Below are 21501 nucleotides of genomic sequence, written 5' to 3' on the forward strand. Positions count from 1 at the left end.
GATAAATGCAAATTTTCAAGTATAGAAAATGCGTCAGTTTATACAAATTAATAATGACAAATCTAAATCCCTCCATTTAAATAATAAATAGAATAAAAATAAGCAAAAAAATATATAATTGATGAATTAATCAAATTTAAATTACTTATAATTTACATTATAAAATTTGTTTCAAAAATAAGTTTCATTATCCACCAGTAGACTGAATGCAGAAGAATAGTTCATTTTATCTTGTTGACTTTGATAGTAAACATCTATCTCTAAAATTTTAATATATTTTTTTTAAATAATCTGTTTTGAAGAAACTGAGATCTCTATTGCAGTACTCAAAACATATATGAAAAAGTGTAATAAATTCAAGTACATTATTTAAATTATTTAAAAAAAATTATTACACTGGGATGAAATTTATTAAACTATTTATTACTTTCCTGGCTATACAGTTATACTGTATAGCTCTAATATTATTCTATGAAAAACTTTGCTAATCAGATCAAATTTTGAATTCAAGATTTTGCAGACCTTGATATTTCATGATCCTCCTCCAACCGAAAAACACAATTTTAGCATTGGAAATTTTTAGAAAGATGTATATATATATATATTTATATAAAATACATGTACGTTGACATGTTATTTTTCTTGATATTTCCAAACTGGTTGGATCAGTTTGGGACAATGATTTCTATATTATGTGATTGGACATTGGTGTTATTTAATTTTGGTCACAATTGATCATGGGGTACAAATGTTTTGCATCCTTCATCTCAAAAATTTACACCAAAGGATTGATAAACTATTTCAAATAATTCATTGTCACATAATTTAATAAAGTAAAGGGGTGAGGACAAAAAATCCTTTGTCTTTTTCGCTGTTTCTGGACTCATAATTACTGATTACTTATATTTGTAATAATTAGATGGTTCTATTACATCAATTTGGTTATGTGTATTTGGCTACAATACATAATAAAGGAATAGGAAATAATAAACCATTTTTATTTTTAATCAGTTATCTTTTTCAGATTGGGTTTACCTGATTTTTAAGAGATTTTGCACAATGACTTCAAATATTGATGCCGTTTAATTTTGGTTGTATTTGATCAAGGGATGGGGGGATACAGTCACCATGTTCCTTTATCATAAATTTACTATTTAGTAGAATTTTTTTTTTTACATACCTTCCTGCATACTTATGCTCTTTAAGGTTACACATGATTTTCTTTCAAAGTAGTAGTCTGTTGAGGACGAGGCCCTCTGTTGGCAGAGTTGCAAGCTTTTATATTAGATATTTGCAAACTATAGATGTTCATTTTTATTAATTAATAATTCCAGATTAATCACAACTACTATATAATTTTTTTTTTCATATTTTGACTAGAAATCAATTCTTTTACTATTATAGTAAAATAAAAAATACAATTATAATGTTAGACAACGATAAGTTAATGAAAAAATTTAATGTGAAACAATTTTGTCATTGTATAAAACTTTAAAAAATTGAAGTAATAAATAATTCTATTATGTACTGTTTTGTTTTGATAAAATTAAATTGAACATTGTAATAATACTTATGTATTTATTATTCATATGCAAATTTAATTAGATAATAAGCATTTGTTTGTCATATGGTTCTATTTTTTTTTTCTCTAAAGTTGCAGATGTTTGAATATTAAAAAGTAAATAACATTGTTATATTATAACTTCCTATATTGAAGAATGGTTGCACAATTTTTAAAATACAATTCTCTTTGTAAATTTCAGACATCAATAAAGAGGATAGTAGTAAAATGATTCTAGAAAAATCTCATTTAGAAACGGCTTCTTCTCCAGTTAAAAAAGGTTCACCAAATACATCACCAATTCATGAACAGGAAGTTTGGAAAGAGGTATGTATTAATTTTGTTATAATTAATTAATTTAATCGTTAATTTGATGTGTGTATATATTTATACATGTAAAATTTTTAACATAACTGTAATGTTTCCTTTGAAAACTTATGCTAACCAAAATTCACATAAGCAAAGCTGCAAACAACAGCTACTAATAAATTGATTTTTACTATATATGTATGTATGTAGAATTTTGGTAGCATAAGTTTTCAAAGGAAACAATTATAGTTATGTTAAAAATTTTCCCATAAATTAAAGTTGATGTTTTAGTAAGCACATTGGCAAACTGGTCTATTTAATTTAAATTTTAATTTAGCAACAAAGTAATAATATTTTTCATTGAATTTGAAGAACAAATGATACAGAGAGTGGAAAGGAGTCATCTCCTAGAATGCAATCATTATTCATTACATATTGCTGAAATTTTGAATATTCATACAAAAAATTTTTATTTGTCCCCTTGTCCTTCCTCAAATTGGATTTTTGAAGAATGTTGAAACTTTTCTATTTGTTTTTAAAGAAAGAGTAATTACTAATTTTCATGACTATAACACCTTTGGTTTCTGAGGTATAGAATTTTTACTTAAAAAAATTGCCTTCCTTTTCAGTCCCGTATAGACTTGAGTTTTCAAAAATCCCTCCTTAGTGGATGCCTACATTATAAAAACAATGTACCCTCCAAGATTCACTTACCTAGGTTAAGGAGTTTTATATGTGCATTGAATCAGTCAGTCAGCCAGAACACTTTGTTTTATATATATATATAGAATTCTCTGTTTATAGATTAAAATATGCAGAAAATAATCATTTTATTTAAAAATTAAATACCGTAATTTGGCATTTAGAGTTTATTACAATTTAGCTTCACAGTTTCTTAAAAGTTGGTCATTATAATTGTATTATATGTTTACTGTTCAAAATACCGTTAAAAATATTAAAAAATTAAAAAATGGAATTAAAATTTGTTGCTCATACAGTATTTTATTTATAACTTTTTTTTGTAGGTGAAACGTAGAACCAAACCATTTGGACCAAAACCAGAACGAGAAAGAAATGATTCTATCAGAGAACGTTTAGATTCATACAGAGAAGAAAGGGAAGAATTAGACTTTCAATTCGATGAAGAACTAGATGAGGTACCACCCACTGGACGACATAATAAATTTACAGAATGGTATGTTAATTTTATTGTTAAATGTAATTAATTTTTATATTAGCTGAAATTTATATTGAATGTATATTAAAACTCAAATATTTAAAAACAAAACAAAAATTATTAATTGATTGAAAGCATTGTTTTTTGTGTTTTTTTTATACATTTCGATTTAAATTTTAAAGCATTTATACAATCAGGGGAAATAGTATAATTAAAATCTGAAAACAGTATATTATTAATTGTTATGCTATAATTTAAAAACCTTAGCAAATTCCTAATCATTATTCCTTCTATTTTAATAAGAACTAGCAGCAGTCTGTGGTAAATAATTTTCAAGTTATTGGTTTAAAGTTTGATTAAAAAATAATAATATTATTATTGTTATAAAAAATAGACTTAATTTTATAATTAAAAATAAAAAATTTTCAATGTGTGGACAAATATAAATGAATAAAAATTGTTTAAGCCACAGTATTTTACAAAACAATAAATGTATTTGTTTAGCAAGAGGGTTGTGCTTGACCACAGAGTAGGAATTTATAGACTGATCAAATTGACATGACTGTTGTACATTTTAGAAAATATAAATAAATAGAAAATAAAAATTGATATATTTGACATAAAAATTAATTATCATTTAATATGTCAAATAAAATCTCTACAAAAAACAAATTAATAAATTTTGAGACATGATTTCAAAACTTAATGTTAAATTCGCTTAATCAGAAGATGAAAATTTGACTGAAAAATTAGATTTGGTTTCAACTACTTTCTTTGCCAATAATAGAACTTGAGATATAAATGCAGTAATTTTATACAAAAATTATAAAATTGCCGGGTAAAGCACATCAATGAAAAGTGTTGTTACATACCAATGCTGCCTTGTTTCTACTCTAGCTTTACATTAAATCAATTTTATTTGTAACAAAATCAAACCGTACTGTTTTGCTTTGAAGTGCCTTAAATATGAGGTCCGTACAGAAAATAACCAAACTTTATTTTTTGAATCTTTATTTTTAATTTTGGGTCATTCCATTGTCAAATGGTCCAGTTTTGAAAATAGTCCCCATCTTAATATCATCAAATTTTTGGTGGAGGTTCCCCATGGTCTGAAATGCCATTTACTAAATTGCAGCTCTTTATCTGCTATGGCTGATTTTTTTGTGGCCCCCCCTTGATAAAGGGGTACTTACTTATTATACTTTGTGGACATGTGTAAAAGTAACAATTTTGATGGCAATTAAAAATAAAGATACTGATTCGAATTTTGGTACTGTTGGTTAACTTTTTCAAATATTTTCAAAACACCAGCTTTTCAAATAATTTTCATTAGCAGCTTATGAATTGTAAACTGTTTTGTTGAATTTTTTTATGTTTAATCTATTTATCTTATTATTATTATTCCATGGGCTTGTATTTAAATAATTAATATTGAATTTTTTAATTACATTGATTTTTTATCTTATAATTTGTTATTTTTATATTTATAATTTATCTTATAAAGACATGATCTATGTAATGTATTATTATGTACTGATCAGAATAACAGATTTATTTATTACATAGATACATTTCTATTAATTAAAATCTATTGTGGTTTTTTTTTTTAATATCATTCTGTCATGAGCAAACAGTTACAAACCAAGAAAAATGAATAATTTGTTTCAGTTTTAAAATAAAAAAATGTAAAATAAAATAGGGTATTCTGAACAATTAATCAAAAAATTGCGAACCTGGGTTCGCAACCTATTTTATTTTAAATGTAATTTGTAAATGTAATTTTATTTAAATGTAATATTTTTTATACAGCTGTATGTTAGTGCCGCACTAGCACTCCTTGTGGTGACAAGGGTACTATTGATGCAATATACATACCCTCTTAGTCACTAGTTTTGAGCATTTTCTGGAATAGGGGTGCGATTTTTCAAAAAAAAAGTTTCAATTATTATTTTTTAATTATCAAATTTGCCTAAGAAAAATAGCATCTTAATTAGGCGAACTCTTGAGATACTGAGGTGATCTTTTAGGTTGAAAATTTAATGTCATCAATGTCGTATATAGAAGTAATGTGACCAAGTTTTGGTCAAAATCAGCCCAGTAGTTCTGGAGATATAAGGTGTGAGACACATACACACATACATACAAACATCCAGAAAATTTCCATCTGGTGTTTTGTGTTTCTTAGTGTCAAGATCCGGTGAAAACCACATACGCACAAATTGGACTAACTACATTACTTTCTCTTCTACAGCTATTGCATTAGACAGGAAAGTAAAATTAGTCAAATTTAAGTTATAATTTTTTTTTATGAGAACTAATATTTTTAAATTAACATTAGTTTTTTTATTTTTAATTAGGTCAGAAGATGAAAGTGATGATTATGAATTAAGTGATCATGATATAAATAAACTTTTAATTATAACACAAACACCTTCATCATCTTCATCAGTACCTCATCGCCCTCCTAAACATGAAGGTTACGATAGAACCGGTGATTGGACATCAAGAGTTAAAATGACACAAGATCTTGAACAAGCAATAAATATCGGTTTGCAATATTATGAAGAAACATTATGGACTCAGCAAGAATGGGTAATTAGTTTTTTATTTACTTGTTTACTTTAATGGTATGAGGTCTGGTATACATACTATGACCCTTGTAATGGTAGAACTATGTATGCAATTTGTTGAAATAAATACTTATGCCTGTTATGAATTGATCTTATAAACTGTTTTTTCTCCATATTTCAAAATCTGATCAGGCAGTAGATCATAGACTACCTTGTGCTTTCCTATTATTTTTCTCCCTTATTTTCTTTACTTCAACATCAGTCTTATTTTTTAATTTCATTCAACCACAGATGGGTCAACCAGGCTAAAATATGCTTTAACTTAGGTAACCATCTTTGTCCCAATTTTGGTAAATTGAGGTCCACAATGAGGTATGAATCTCAGTTCCTAAAACTCATAGTAGATCCCATCCAGGGTGTAGATTTGATTTTATAAAATTTTTAGGCATAGAAACTACTAGCTCATACAGTGTTTGAATGTGGCTTGCTGAACACATTATGGACTCCAATTTTCAGCCTGTGATAACATGTGGGTAGTACAGGAAACTCTATAACTTTACCAAAAGAGAAAGTTGATGTAGTGTATACCAAATACGGTACAATCAGGGAGAGATTTCATGGTGGCTTCTTCTAGTAGCATAGCAACTGCGCTGTTAAAATCAGAAGTTAGCAATTGACGAATATCTAGTAATTATATTTGTAATAGATAATCCAAACTGGATAAATTTTTTTATACTGAAAGCATGGGTACACAATAAATTTGTTGGCTGAAGAAAGCAAGATCCTGCTTTTAATTCAACAATTAAGCGTTTTATTTGTGTACTTTGTACTACACACAAACAGTTACAACAAAATGTGCAATTTTTATTGAATTTTGCAATTTTCACTGTCAGAACTATTTATAAAGATTACTCATAAGATTTTCCCATTTCAAAATGGTAGCTGCTATTTTTTTTTTAAATGGGTTTAAGAGAAATATTTGAGGGGAAATTTTCACTGGACCAACACAAGATTTTTTCCCTACTACTCATGTATACGATATTACATTTCACTCTTAAACATCTGAGGCTGTTATAATAAAAAGTCTTATCATCACCATTTTAATTTTCACTTTTTTTAATTCTTATTTCATTGTAGAGTTGAATTTTTTAAAATCACTATAAAATGACTGTGGCTATTGTTCAAATTAGTACTAATAATCTCAGGGGCATGTGTTTCTGTTATTAAATATATGGAATTATTGATAATTCTCTATTTAATAGAATAATTAGTAAAACCATCCACAAAGTAAAAAAAAAAAACTGATTGCAAATCAGATGGTCAATTAATGTGACTCAGGTTAGTAGAAAATAAAATCTCTTTCTCTTTTCAAATTAGCCTTGTAAGGATTAATGGTGAAAATCTGTTCCTGTCAGATAACTCTTAGAAGTGGAATAAATTAAAGGAAACATTATGGATATCTATGTGTTATCAATAGTAATGGTTAAATAAATTATGATTCAAGGTTGGTAGTATTAAAATACTAATGTCAATCTCCGTGGTGGAGTGGTAGCATCTCGGCCTTTAATACGGAGATCCCAGGTTCAAATCCTGGTCAGGTCATTTTTCATATGCTATAAAATTTCATTTTCATATCTCACAGTATGCTTCAAGCTTATGTGGCGATATTATCAAGAAAGTAAAAAATTATTCTTTTCACAGTTTGTTAATCATGATTTTTATATAACGGGTTCCAAATTTAAAATTATTTAATATTATAAATTAGATTTATAATATTTAACAGATTTATAATATTAGATTTAACAGAGTGTATGAAATCTATTAGTTATGATTATGATTGAATCAGTTTAATTAATTTTAATTTTTGCTTTGTAAATATTGTGTGTGTGTGTGTGTTTGTGTGCGCACTTAATTTACTTACTTTTTTTTAACTTTATTAGTCATGTTAACGTTTTATTTTATTATAACAATTTAATTTATATTTTGTTTTTCAGCTTCAACCAAGTTCTGGTAGCTATAAAACAGTCAATGTGATAACTCAAGAAGATTTTGAAAAGATGGCACCAAGAGCACCACGTAAAGCAAACCCTGAAGTACCACCTCCTCCCCCACCACCACCATCACTTGCTGCTAATGATTATTTAAGTAGTTATGAAGATGCTGATAATGACAACAAAGATGAACAGGTATATAGTTAATTCATTATTAATTTACTTCATCAATCTGTGAAACAGATAAAATGTTAATGTTTAGAAATATAAATATTTGTTTTTAAGAAAATATAGGTTTAATATAAAAGAAAACTTTTTTTTTTTGTTCCTCCTTTTAAAGGTTGTAATCGTAAGAGCTGATTCAGTCTGTTGCTTCATATATATCAAAATTTATCCGTTTAATGATTTTAAACATTTTTATTGATGAAAAAAATAATCAATGCCTCTTAAAATTTCAGTTTTTCTGAGTGTACCCTCTCAGGTGCATCCATATGGTTGGCTGATGTATTATCAGGTTCACATATATATGTAATTTATAAGCTTATTATAGAAATCCATCTCTTGATAGTTGAAAAAGTGAAAGAACATTTTCACTTGAAGAAATGAAAATGTTCCACTTGTTCTAAAATCTTATTTATCACGGTTTTTCTTCTGAACGGATCTTTCACTTTAAATTGCGTATCTTTTTATTCATTAATAGTTTCATTTTTTATTTCCTCTGATTTAGGTTGAACATTGGTTACTATAATTCATCTTCATTTTCCTGTAATATTATTAGTTCTTCATAAAGTAGTAAGCAGAAATAACTTTTGAATTGAGTTGAACATTTTAATAACCAGCATCATGTTTGTAAATATTAAATGAGGGCAACAACCATTCCTCTGTTTATAAATAATTAATCCAGTTCAGAAATCTCCTTCTCCATTATTATAATTCTGATGTCTTTATGCAATCCAGATTTTATTAAGAATAGTTGAGAAAGATAACCAATGTCATATTATACTTCCCTTAATCTAAAACTAATCATATATCTAAAGCCTGTTATTTTAATTAAAAAGACCACATAGGTTTCTAGATTGAACTCCTCATATTAATAAAGAAAATATAATTTGTTTATTAGTGAATATATTTTACCAATGTGTTTGGCCTCCCTTTCTGGAAGCTAAATCAAATACACCTAGTACTTTTGTAATATTTATTCTAACAGTTACAATTTTTGCTGTAAGTTATATCCACCAAACATGTCTATAATTATTCTACAATTCTATCTTTTCTCTTTTCAGGATTGGATTTATAGTAACATTTCATTATCATTTACGTATCATCTATGATACAAAATTTTTGTAAGTTTTTCATATTTGCTTCACATTTACTGATCATCATTGTAGGTGAAATGAGTAAACAATTCTTTTTAAATATTTGATTACTTGGAAACAGTTTACTGGTTTTGGTAAATTAAATGTATCTTTTTAAATTTAAATCATATAAAGTATATAGTTATCTCATAGAATATGATTTATATAATGGCTAAAAATGAAAAATTACACTTGTGTAATATTTCTTTAAAGTCTTAGTGCACTTTACCCAATAATGGAGTTACCTTGATAATTGCTACGAACGTATACTTAAAAACCTTTCTTAAAATTTGATTAATTCAATAAAAAAAAGTCATTTAGGTTAATCACCAGTTTTTGAATTTTAAGTGAATTAAAATTTGTTTGTATATATATATATATATATATATATATATATATATATACAAACAAGCGCATGGACATTCTGATAAATATAAAACTAAGTAATTTATATATATATATTTTTTTCTTCAGATAATTGAAGAAGATAAAGCTGAAGAAATAGAAGGTGTACCAGATAAAAGAACCAGAAATAGAGATGTTAAGAATCGTTACGTTGATCGTCCAAGATTTTATGCTGTTGTTAAAGATCCAGATAGGCCATCACACGGTTTAAAACGTAAAACAAGACATTCCAGTAATCCTCCTGTAGAACATCATGTTGGTTGGATTATGGATGTGCGGGAGCATCGACCTAGAACGTCATCTGTTGGGTAAATATTTATATTATTGATTGAACAGTTTTATATTATTAGTTTGATTTTCCTTAGGTCATTCATTTATTTATTTTCTAATGTAGCTGAATTTTTGCATCCTAATTTTTACTTCTTTGTCCAATTTTGTTAGTTTAACAGTTTCTTTACACTATATGCACTGTTGGCTAAAAGTCAGTTTCTCCTTAATTCAGTTTTAAAATTTGTAACATTTGAGAAATTTTTATTTAACAATTGATGGAAATCAGCTGATATAACTGGCTTAATGATATAACTGGTTGTTCACTTTATTTTTTTATCTGGATTGAGAATAACGGTACTTAAATGCACAAAGAAAAGAATTATGCTTCAATTTTGACAGAAAAATTATAAAGATATTTTTCTGCAAAGAAAAATTCCATGTTAATTTTCTACTGACTACTGATCTTCTTAAACTGACTTAACATTTGAAAACTTACGTATTGGGCGATGCTTCAAAGTCAGGTAGATCTACAATTATTTGTTCATTACAAAACAAACAACTTGTGGAGACATTAGTAAAAAGTTTTCAGTAATCAGTTGGAAAGAATTGTGTTAAGCTCAAAATACCCAAAACAAACTTATTAAAGATACTAAAGGAATTAAAGTATTTCATCATGATGATTTTTTACAGAAGAGTGGTATCTGTGAGGTATTTATTATTCATTGTGAAGAGATCCTTATTTTTATAACTCAATGCGATTTGTTCTTGAAACCATCTTTTAAATTGAATAGACTTGTAAGATTAGCACATATACATTGTCACAAATTTAAAAATATGATTAGAGCATTGGAAATATGATTCAGTTTAACATGTATACTTCTTCAATATAATAAAATAATACTGATATATAAGAACTACTTTTTAAGTAAGGTCCAGTTGGATGTAGCTGTGTAAATTTTGCCCAGCTATCAAATGAACATGTGTCCTGGCTCCCAGCATGCGTTGCACAAATGCAGGCACCATTTGCAGTGATAGCGCCACTGTGTACGGTTTATGTTGAGAAGTTGAAATTTTTCAAATATTCTCATCAATTGTGGATATGCTTGTAATTAGAGTTTTGACTACAGCATACATTCATCCCCAGATATATGAGGTCTACGGGCCTAATTCAATGAGTGCCAGCAAAGTGCGTAAATGAATAAGACTGTTGACAGACAGGTGGGACAATGTTCATGATGAATTGAAATCGGTCTGACCTTCTGTAATCACAGATGATTAAGTGCATGAAGTCAATGCAGAAATTTGTAAAGACTGGCTATTCACAATTTCCACATTGTCAGATATTCTCACAATTTTCAAGGTCAGTGCTATACAAAATCATTTCTAAAATCTTGCAGTTCAAAAAACTGTGCTCACGATGGGTCCCCCGGCTGCTTTCTTAGGCTGCTTTCTGAAGAATTGCAAAAAAGGAGAGTACTTTAACATTTTTGACCTGATACAGTGAGAAAGGAGATGAAGTTTTGGGGCACATTGTCACAGGGGATAAGACATGGGTTTCTCACATCACTCCAGTATCAAAGCAGCAGTCAATGAAATGGCGACGTGCAACATCTCCAGTAAAACAGTAAAAGCCAAACAGACAATGTCGACATGCAAAATTATGGCAACTGTATTTTGTGATAGACATGATGTCTTGTTAGTAGATTTTAAGGCCAAAGGAATAACAATAAACTCAGCTGCATACTGCAAGTCCTTGATTAAGCGTAGCATGCGATACAGAATAAGTGAGATGGCCTAGTAAAACACTATGATAAATGTTTAAACAAACAAGGTAACCATGTAGAAAAGTAGCTTAAAATGTAAAGAGTGAAATAAAAAAATTTTTAACAATAGCTCTACTAGTTTTGTTTGTATTAAAAAACAGACCTTGCTTAAAAAATATCCCTCGCATTTACATTGATATAATGATAGTTATTCTTTTTATTGTTTTCTGAAGTTTTTTGTATTTTGAGATACAATGTTAAATATACTCTTGGCAGACTGATCGGTGAGTTTTTTTGTAATACATTATTTTCTTATTATTTAATAACACAAAACCATAAGACCATTGAAACCATTTTACAATAGTTTGTTTCTCATTAAATAAAAAAAAAAGGGAAAATAAATGTATATTGGAAGACCATCACTGAATCCTGTGAACCATTGTAAAACCTCTGCATTTGTGTAAGTTATTCACTTAATGTGTTATAGATTTTGTTCTGACAACACATTGAACATAACTGTTCAACTATTCACTGGTGCTAATGAAGAGGCAAGGAGATTTAAATATAGATACAATATGTCATTGAATTTTCGCCTCCACACAGTTCAACCATTTATTTACATATGTAAAATTGTTCATGTTAAGGCAGGTTGTTTTTTTACAATAAAATTATTTTTATATGTGTTTGTTTTAATTGAACAGAAGCAGTACAGGAACTAGTCCTAACGAAGGTTACTTGAGTAGTGGTACACCACAATCACTGCCTCACTTCCAGCATCCATCTCATTCTTTGCTCAAAGAAAATAATTTCACACCTCAAGTTTATCATAAATACCATTCAAGATGTCTTAAAGGTAAATTTTGCTATAAATTATATTTTTTAGCTTTGAATAATTACAACTTAACCAAATTGATCATTGCTTGCGAAAAAACTTCTAAACCACCAGTTGATTCAATAATCAAATAGTTACAGGTATAGATGAGTTGTAAACATCTGTTACAGTATTTACATGGTGATCTGTAAATATGAGGAAACTATATATTCATAATGAAAGTAAAAACATCATTTTCAATGTTATTAAAATACTGTAATAAAGAGAAAACAAATAGAGATTTTTCATCTCCTTCAATTACAAGCTTTTAGTCGATATCTCCTGCTTATAAAGGTTAGTTGTACTATTAATCACAGCTCTCTGCCAGTCAAGTCCAGATGTAATGTAAATTTTGTCATGCATTATTTGTTTACTGTAAAATTATTTATGGTAAATTCTATTTTTACCTGATCGAAGAAAATTAAACTACCCTGAATTTCATTATGTGGAATTGTAAGTAAAATAAAATAGTAGTAATTTATTGCCTGGCATTGTTAAATTAAAATTTTAGGAGTAAAGAATTCCCAGCAATTTTGTACTTTAAAATGGATAGGTATACAGTAAAGCCATCATCATGCTAACACGTTGCTCTTCAATAACCTTTATTTTCTTTAAATCAAATAATTATTGAAAGATAGAACAACCTTATTTATTTGCTTACAGAACAGAAACTGAAAATAACACAGAGTGATAAAAAAAATTAAATACTTCTAAAGAATCTTTTTACATAGCCCTAATAATAGAGTAGCAGTATTGATACATTTATATAGTATTCCAAAAGTATTTTTTTTTTTTTTTTTAAACCTCATATATCTAACTAAATCATAATATGATGCCTAAAGCAATTTTTATATTACAAGGGAAACATGATGCTGTAAAAGATGAAGTTCAAATATTTGAGAAATTTGTGACTTGAAACAGAAAATATCTAAATTACAGTTTGATTAAATATACATCAATTCTAAAAATTTTAATAAATAATTAATCACTTCTAAAACAAACAGTTTTATTATTATCACCTTCTACTGTGTTATTTTTAGAATATTCTCAAGAAAACTTAGTTTGTTACTGGAATTGTTATTTACTGTACATTCTTTTTTCTTGGAATTTAAAAATTCTGATCTCAGATTAGTTAGAGCCTCAAATTAGTCAAAGAAGAATCTTGTTTCTTGATATCTCATCAGAAAGTTGTAAAAAATGACAGTCATAATGTAAAAACCTATTTTTTCAGAATTTAAAAAATTTGACTTCACATGCTTTAAGATCAACAAAAAATAGAATAGAATGTCCCAAGCATCAGGAAGTTGACCAAAATGACAGTCAAATTACATATGAGGGCTGTTCGTAAAGTAACCTCCATTTGTTTATAAATAAAGCACAGTTGTAGGTAAATACATTTTATTACAAAACTACAACTTACTTCTTAAAACTACATCTTTCCTCTACTTTTCAACATAATTACTGCTTAAATTTAGGCACTTATCGTACCTTGTCACTAACTTAAAAATTCTGGTTGCAAAATAATCTCCCACCGGTTCGTTACTTATGGAACTTTCATTAGCCTAACTTTTTTGTCACTAACTTGAACAAAACAGTCCAGAAATTTACAGGAATTTATTGGAAAGCTCTAAGATGATAAAACATCAATTTTTACGCACTTTGGCATCAATCTTTTGAACTAGTTTATAATTGACCACAGATGGACGGCCACTCCTTTCTTCGTCATGCATGTTTCTTTGTCCACTTTTGAATGAACGAACCCAATCACATACAACTTCTTTGAACCATACACAGCCCAAAGTTCCTGATGAATATTTGCCGTGAAAATTTTTATAACAACACGCAATTCACACTTCGCGGGGTTTTCTACTGCAGTGCACATTTTAACAAGTCACAATGCGATAGCTGGATGCTGGCAAGCCTCCCTTACACGTCTATACAAAAACAATAGTGCTACCCCTACTCCTTCCTGCATAGTGAGCAAACGAAGGTTACTTTCTGAACTGTCCTCATATATGCATATATGAGTACAAGTACCATTAACTGTGTGCAGTACTCTACAAAGTTAACTCTGGTTCATTCATGCTATGCAAATTTACATTCTCAATTGAATTTTTACTTCCTTGTATGAAGTAAAGGAAGTATGTGATCATGAAAAAATTCGGTTTTCAGATTTCAATGGAATAATCATTTTTGACCATCCCTGAATCTATTTTGATTAGTTTCAGCATGACGTCTATACGTACATACGTATTTCGCACAACTCAAAAACAGTTAGCCAATATGATGTTGCAATCAACTGAACCAAAAAAGTCCAAAATTTTTTCTTAAAAGCAGTAATAAGCTCTCATTGAGAGTTTTTCAATGATATTTCATAAGTGGTACTTATTTTCTTTGGTTCCATAGTTATAGTCAAGTAAAATTTTAATTAACAAAATTTTTGGGCCTTACAAGGGGGAAGACACAATGGGGTTTGAATCAAGACTCATCTTTTTTTTAATTTAAATATATTGATTTATTAATAATTATTAACCTCTGATTGTAAAAAAAGTTTTACAAAAAATAATAATACAATATTAATAATAAAAATATGAAAAAATATCAGAAGTTATTAATGAAATAAAATTTTATATACTTTTCATTTTAAAAAGATAGTATATGCTGAAAGTAGTCAAAATGGATATTTCCATTGAAATCTGAAAACTGAAATTTTTCACGATCACAATACTTCCTTTACTTCACACAAGGAGGTAAAATAAATACTAATTTTAATAATTGTAATTAAAATTATTTTTTAATTGTAATTAAAGGTTCTTCTTAAAAGAGCTTTTGTTTGCCTATAAGATATCAATCCACTAATTTTCATAGATCCTTTGATTACAACAAAAATTGTTTTACTGTGTAAAATAGATATTTAAATAAGATGTTAAAAATTTAGCACCTGTTTTTAATTTAAAAAAAAGGATCTGTACCTTTAATACAGAATATCAAATTGTTGAGAATACAGTAGGGAATCTTTTTCTTACAATAACCGTCTTTTATGAACAGCACTCTGTTTTTATTCCTTCTAAGCTCAGTAAACAGAGTAATGAAATTAATTTATTTTACCACTGAAATTGGCGCCTATGTTAACAAAATTAATTTCTACATATAATATGAATTTGTTCTTTATATAATACTATATACATATACTGACAAATTTGTAGATGGAAATGCTGTAAGAATATTCCCAACTATTAAATTAGTTGAATATAATTGTAGTTTGACTGATATATCAAAAACAAATACGAGTTTACATTATTAATGCTATTGATGAAGTACAAGAATCTGCAAAGTATGGGGAAACTTCCTTCAGGAATGTTATTCCGGTAGATGTCAAATTGCAAAGTGCAACATTAAATAGAGCTGTTGTAGATTTGGGGAAAAATTTATTTGCAAAAGGACAAGTTTATGTTGCTCTGAGTCGAGTCAGAAGCTTAGATTTAGATCTACAAAGTGTTGTCATGTCCTGTGTTGATCAAACTGTTCCTCTGAAGAAATTACCGTACACTAACAGTTTTTATTTACCAATATTCTTCTACAAACAGGAAGATTAATATATATATCAATTATTATGAAGAAATTAGTTGTCAGCCTTACGAAAGATTGTAAAAGACCATGTAATGGGATGCATGTATATAGAATTATAAAATTCCCACTGTCCCTACCAATGCTATGTATTATGTATAATGTATATTGGGTCTGAATGGTTTAAAACAAGATATCTCAATTTTTGATTTTTTTTTTTTTTAATCGTGCTACAGATCTCATACAGAAACTCATATTACCTGCCGTATAGAAGACCATATAACATCATGTAATGTGACACATACATATAGAATATCAGGATTCCCACTGTCACTATCTACCCACCAGGTGATAAAGAAATTTTTTTGTCAATTTTCAGGCCAATTTTTTTTATGACTAAAAATTTTTTTTTACATCATGGTACCACTGAAAAGCAGCTGCTTCGATTGCAACAATACTTAATTGAATTGGATTAATAGGAAAAAGATGTATGCAGACAAACAAAAAAAACATATGAGTCGAATGTATAACCTGCATTTTTGAAGTCTGTTAAAAATAGTCAGTTAGGACTAATAATTTATTTAAAAAGGTAATTTTTGAGTATACTAATAAGTCAGGGAATATCTTGAATTTATTATATTTTTTTACATTTATTGACTAGCGTGGAATGTTATAAAATTTATTTGCAGTAAATATTTTATTTTGATAGTTTTTATTTTTTACAGGCATTACAAAAATTTTATAAATTGAATTGTGTGTACTCTTTGTATTATAACACTCATACATTAATTGTTACTGTTATTACATTTAACCATTAATTTTTTCCTTTGTAAAATTTATTACTATTTCAATTTGTTTTTTTTTTTTTATTAACAGATACTTATTTCTAATCTGAACTTTTTTTTTATTTTTAGAGAGAAAGAAGTTGGGTTCTGGTCAATCACAAGAAATGAATACATTATTCAGATTCTGGTCATTTTTCTTAAGAGAAAATTTTAATAAAAAAATGTATCAAGAATTCAAATCATTAGCTCTGGAAGATGCTAAATGTGGTTTCAGGTATGTTAATTTTGTTTTACATTATTGATTTATTGGGATTATATTTATTTCAACAGATATGTGTAGATAATGATTCATTACAAAGGTATGTTAAAGTGATTAAAAGTGTATTTCTGGAAGTGTTATTTTGTTTAAAATTAATGTATAGAACAAGTATGCTCTACAGATATGTATGTCAGAGGGTGGTGCAAAGGGTTAGCACCTGCCTTCCATAATTGAAAGTTGATTGTCAATTCAAGACCTGACTGTACTATCTTTAATGCTCCTTCATAACTATCATTCTGTTGTTGGGTTCTAAGTAGTGACACTGCCAGAACTAGCAATCTGGAATTTGACAAGTTGCAGGTTCACTTGCTATATGAAAAGCAATAAGTATATTTACCCTGACCCAACAAGGTTGTCCAGCTTTTCCTACAGAAATTAAACAGCATCCAACAATTGATAGAGTGTTACTAAAAAAAAAGAACTGTACCCATCCTTAGAATTGTGGCTTGTAATGTTTTTTTAAGTACTACTTAAGACAGTTGCGTAAAGTTAGAATGCTTTTTATAAGTATTAAATTATATATATCTTCAAAACTTTGGCATGCTTTTTTATATTCTAACTAAATAAAACATGCATTCATTAACTGTTTTAAGAGTTTTAACATCCAGTTTGATATTCATCAAATTCAATTATGTTTTCATTATTCATCTAATCATGTTGATTTTTTTTTTACATAAATAAAAATCCATAGATGCTTTGTCCCCTCGTTGCCTGTAATGGTTCAGTCTCTGAGGAAATCAAATATGTCAAAAATACATTACAGTTTATTTACATTATTTCCTAACAAAAAATTAAATAATTGTCATGCTTTCAGGAAGTGGTAATATTGACTTTCCAACTTTATAATATTACTTTCCTGCCCAGAACTATAGCTTTAGAAAGGAAAGTATTGTAATCGATCCAATTTGGGCATATGGGTTTTCACTGGATCTTGATATTTTGAACCTAAGGAAACCAAAAACCAGATAGAAATTTTCCAGATGTTCATATGTAAATGGGTAATTCGATGTCACCCTCAAAATCACCTTATATCTCCAGAACTGCTGGACTGATTTTGAACAAACTTGGTCAAATTACTTGTATATATGAGGCATTGATGCCATTAGACTTTTCAGCTTAAAAGGTCAAGGGGGTGAGGCTGTAGAGTAAGATCACCCTCAGTATCTCAAGATTTAACCTAATTAAAGTCTTATTTTTATTAGGCACATTTGTTAACAATTAAAAAATAATATTTTCAAAAAAAGGGGATTTTGCAAAATGGCACCCCGACCCTGAAAAATGCTCTAAATAAACTAGTGGTTAAGTGGGTAAACTGCATCAAATATACTTCCTCTCACACAAGGAGTACTAGTGTAGCACTGACGTACAGTTCTTTTAATCATCTGCTTTGTTGTGACACCTCAGGTGAATGGTAGAATTAAATAAATGAATAATATTTAAAGTGTAAAAAAATATTTAAAGTGGCCACTTCTCACCACACCCAACCCACCAGGTTGGTCTAATGGTGAACACATCTTCCCAAATCAGCTGATTTTGAAGTCGAGAGTTCCAGCGTTTCAAATCCTAGTAAAGGCTACTTTTATACAGATTTGAATACTAGGTTGTGGATACTGGTGTTCTTTGGTGGTTGGGTTTCAATTAAGCATACATCTCAGAAATTGTCGACCTGAGGCTGTACAAGACTACATTTCACGTACACTCATACATCATCCTCTGAAGTAATGCCTAATGGCCCTGGAGGCTAAACAGGAAAAAAGTACTGCTACACCTATGCAATTGAAATATGGTATGCACACACGCTTTACTTAGAATCATTGAATTAAATAAACAAAAAAATATTACATTTAAATAGTGTGACAAATATTTTAAATTAACTTGTATGTGTAAACTGTGCATCAGAAAAAACCCACACGATGGGAAAAAACTACATACAAAGTTTGTCAGATTTATACTATTAAAATATCAAAATAAAGTTATAAAATTTTACCTAAATTTAATTTGAGGAAACTAAGTAGCTATTTGGTACCGAATGCATTTTTTTTTTTTTGACAAGATTAAATAAAGACCAGTTACATAACAATATTCTTTCATTAAAAATAATTAAAACCTTTGAAAAATTATAGGAGTTGAAGACATTTTTAAAAGTTCATTGCATTAAGTAATAATATTTTTATAAATTAAACATTAAGCAGTGATGATTTAAAACAAATACAGATAATCTGAGCAAAGATGGCCAAGGTTAGATATCTCATTCAAATCTAGGAAAATGGATACGATTAAAATTAATCAATGTGATTAATACCACTTTTAGATTTATTAACTGAAAAAGAAGTCACCAATCTTATACTTGTTCTATAAATTAATTTTAGACAAGATTCATAAACACTTAAATAGATTTCAAACATGCCAATAAGTTTTTTTTAATGCGTTCAGTGATCAAGGGAAAATTCTCTAAAGCTCTTCATAAATTTTCCAGTTTATGAAAACCCAATGGTTCCGTACCACTGGTCTCCTTTTTTCTGTTCATCACGTAGACACTAGCTAATTATGATAAGGCAAATCTTGATTGATGTACTTTTATGTCTTAAATATTTATATTTCAAGATTATAAAGACCAAAGTGTAAAATAAATTAATTTTCCATACTCTTGTTTTAAAAAATAATTCTTATACTGACGAGCAGTAGAAGAAATATTAAAATATAAATTATTAAGGTTAGTTGTTTATTAACCTAATTATTGAGAATGTGGACTACATAAATTCCAACAGTTTCCTGATTGAATTTTTTTTCCAGATATGGATTGGAATGTCTTTTCCGTTACTACAGCTATGGTTTGGAGAAGAAGTTCAGACCAGAATTATATCAAGATTTTCAACTAGAAACAGTAGCTGATTATGAAAACGGTTTGTATAGATACTACATATAACTGTACTTTTTGCTTTGCTCCTTCTGAGCTTTGTTTTATAAAATGTGATTAAAAATGTAATTTAAAAATATTAAAACTATATGTGAATAATTCTCAATTACAAAAAACTAATGAACTTTTTTATTTTTTTCAGGGCAATTGTATGGTCTTGAAAAATTCTGGGCATTCCTAAAATATTACAAACATAGCCAGAAATTATGTGTGGACCCTAAATTAAAAGAATATTTATCTAAATTTAAAACAATTGAAGACTTTAGAGTATTAGAGGTTTGTAATAATAACAGTATTAAGTTAATTATCTTAGTAATTTAAAACTAACTTTTTCAGAAAGTAACCTGTATTTAAAAAACTTCATACAAACTTGTTGGAAAAAAAAGTTCAAATAAAAACTCCAAAAAATTAGTTGTATAACTTTTCTAATCAAGTTATGCAAAAATTTTCATTTTGAGAGCTCTCATATTCAAGGGGAACCATTTGGGTAAATGGTGATAAATAAATTTAAAAAAAGAACTTTTAAAATTGTTTAAAAATACAGTCATATTTCTAAATAAAGAAAATTGTAATTTTCTAGAAAAAGGTGAGAATTTTTGGCTAACGTAATGCTTTAGTATTTCTTTTTCAAGAAATACTAAAGAGTAAGGGGTAGAAAAAAATTACAATTTTTACATTTTAAATGCAATGGGTAACTTATAGGATGGGTTTAAATGTAAAGTAAATTTAACAATTTTTTTTTTAATTTTTTACCAAAGACCATTGGAGTGGGATTGCAAAACCAATTTACAATAGTTTGTGAAGGCCTATTGATGCAGAAAATATATATGTAAAAACTCCATTATTTCCTTTTCTGAAGCAAGATATATCTAAATAAAAATAAATATATGGTCTTTTTTAGGGAAGAGTCTTTTTATGGTCTTTTTTTATTTATATAAAATGTTTTATGATCATGATAAAAAAACTTCAACTTTTGTAAGAAAACATTTTTTCCCAAGTCCTCCAGTAAAATTTGAAATTTATTTGGCCGAAACATCCCCCACTCATTTTTCCAATTGTTGCAAAATTTAATATGTTCCCCCAAAGTCGGAAAAAACTTACATATGTACGAACAAATGTTCGATTGAGGAAAATAGTAATTAATATAATTTCCATTTATTGCTATAGCACATGTATTGCTGTAACCAGGGAAGTAAAAAGGCTGTAAACAGCAAAAGTTATACAATAAATGATAAGAACAAAGAAGTAGTGAATCATACTGCAAATTGTTTTTGAAATCGCTGAATGTAAAGAATTAATTTTCTCCAGATAGACTACTAAAATAACAATTTTTTTGCATATTTGCCAATACTGAACTTCCATCTTTTTTTGAATAGTTATTATCTATAATCCAGGAATGTTTTGGTAAGTTATCATTCTGTGTAAGTTCCCAACACTTTGCGAATGTTTTCATTTCAGAAATATTATTACATTTTAATCAGTTATTCATCGTTTTTTCTGTCTTCTCCATCCTGTTTGTTCTCTACAGTTCGCATATATTTATTGTAAAATTCTTCTTTTATGTCTTTTTGTGTCCATAAGTTTAATCAGGAGAAGGATTAATTAATAATATATCTTGTACTTTGAGGCAATGATTTAGAG

General features: G+C 28.0%; 1 protein-coding gene across 1 annotated transcript in view; it reads left to right on the forward strand.

The window, feature by feature from the left end:
• Nucleotides 1–21501, forward strand: part of larp (La related protein) — a 216532-nt gene that overhangs the window by 170935 nt on the left and 24096 nt on the right. The window contains exons 10-18 of the mRNA XM_075378905.1: nt 1764–1888; nt 2896–3065; nt 5405–5639; nt 7612–7803; nt 9438–9676; nt 12103–12254; nt 16754–16898; nt 19737–19846; nt 20003–20136. Coding sequence (XP_075235020.1) covers nt 1764–1888; nt 2896–3065; nt 5405–5639; nt 7612–7803; nt 9438–9676; nt 12103–12254; nt 16754–16898; nt 19737–19846; nt 20003–20136 — 1502 coding nt within the window. The remainder of the gene's footprint in view (nt 1–1763; nt 1889–2895; nt 3066–5404; nt 5640–7611; nt 7804–9437; nt 9677–12102; nt 12255–16753; nt 16899–19736; nt 19847–20002; nt 20137–21501) is intronic.

Source organism: Lycorma delicatula, chromosome 11, assembly GCF_047948215.1.
Source record: "Lycorma delicatula isolate Av1 chromosome 11, ASM4794821v1, whole genome shotgun sequence".
Lineage (NCBI taxonomy): Eukaryota > Metazoa > Arthropoda > Insecta > Hemiptera > Fulgoridae > Lycorma > Lycorma delicatula.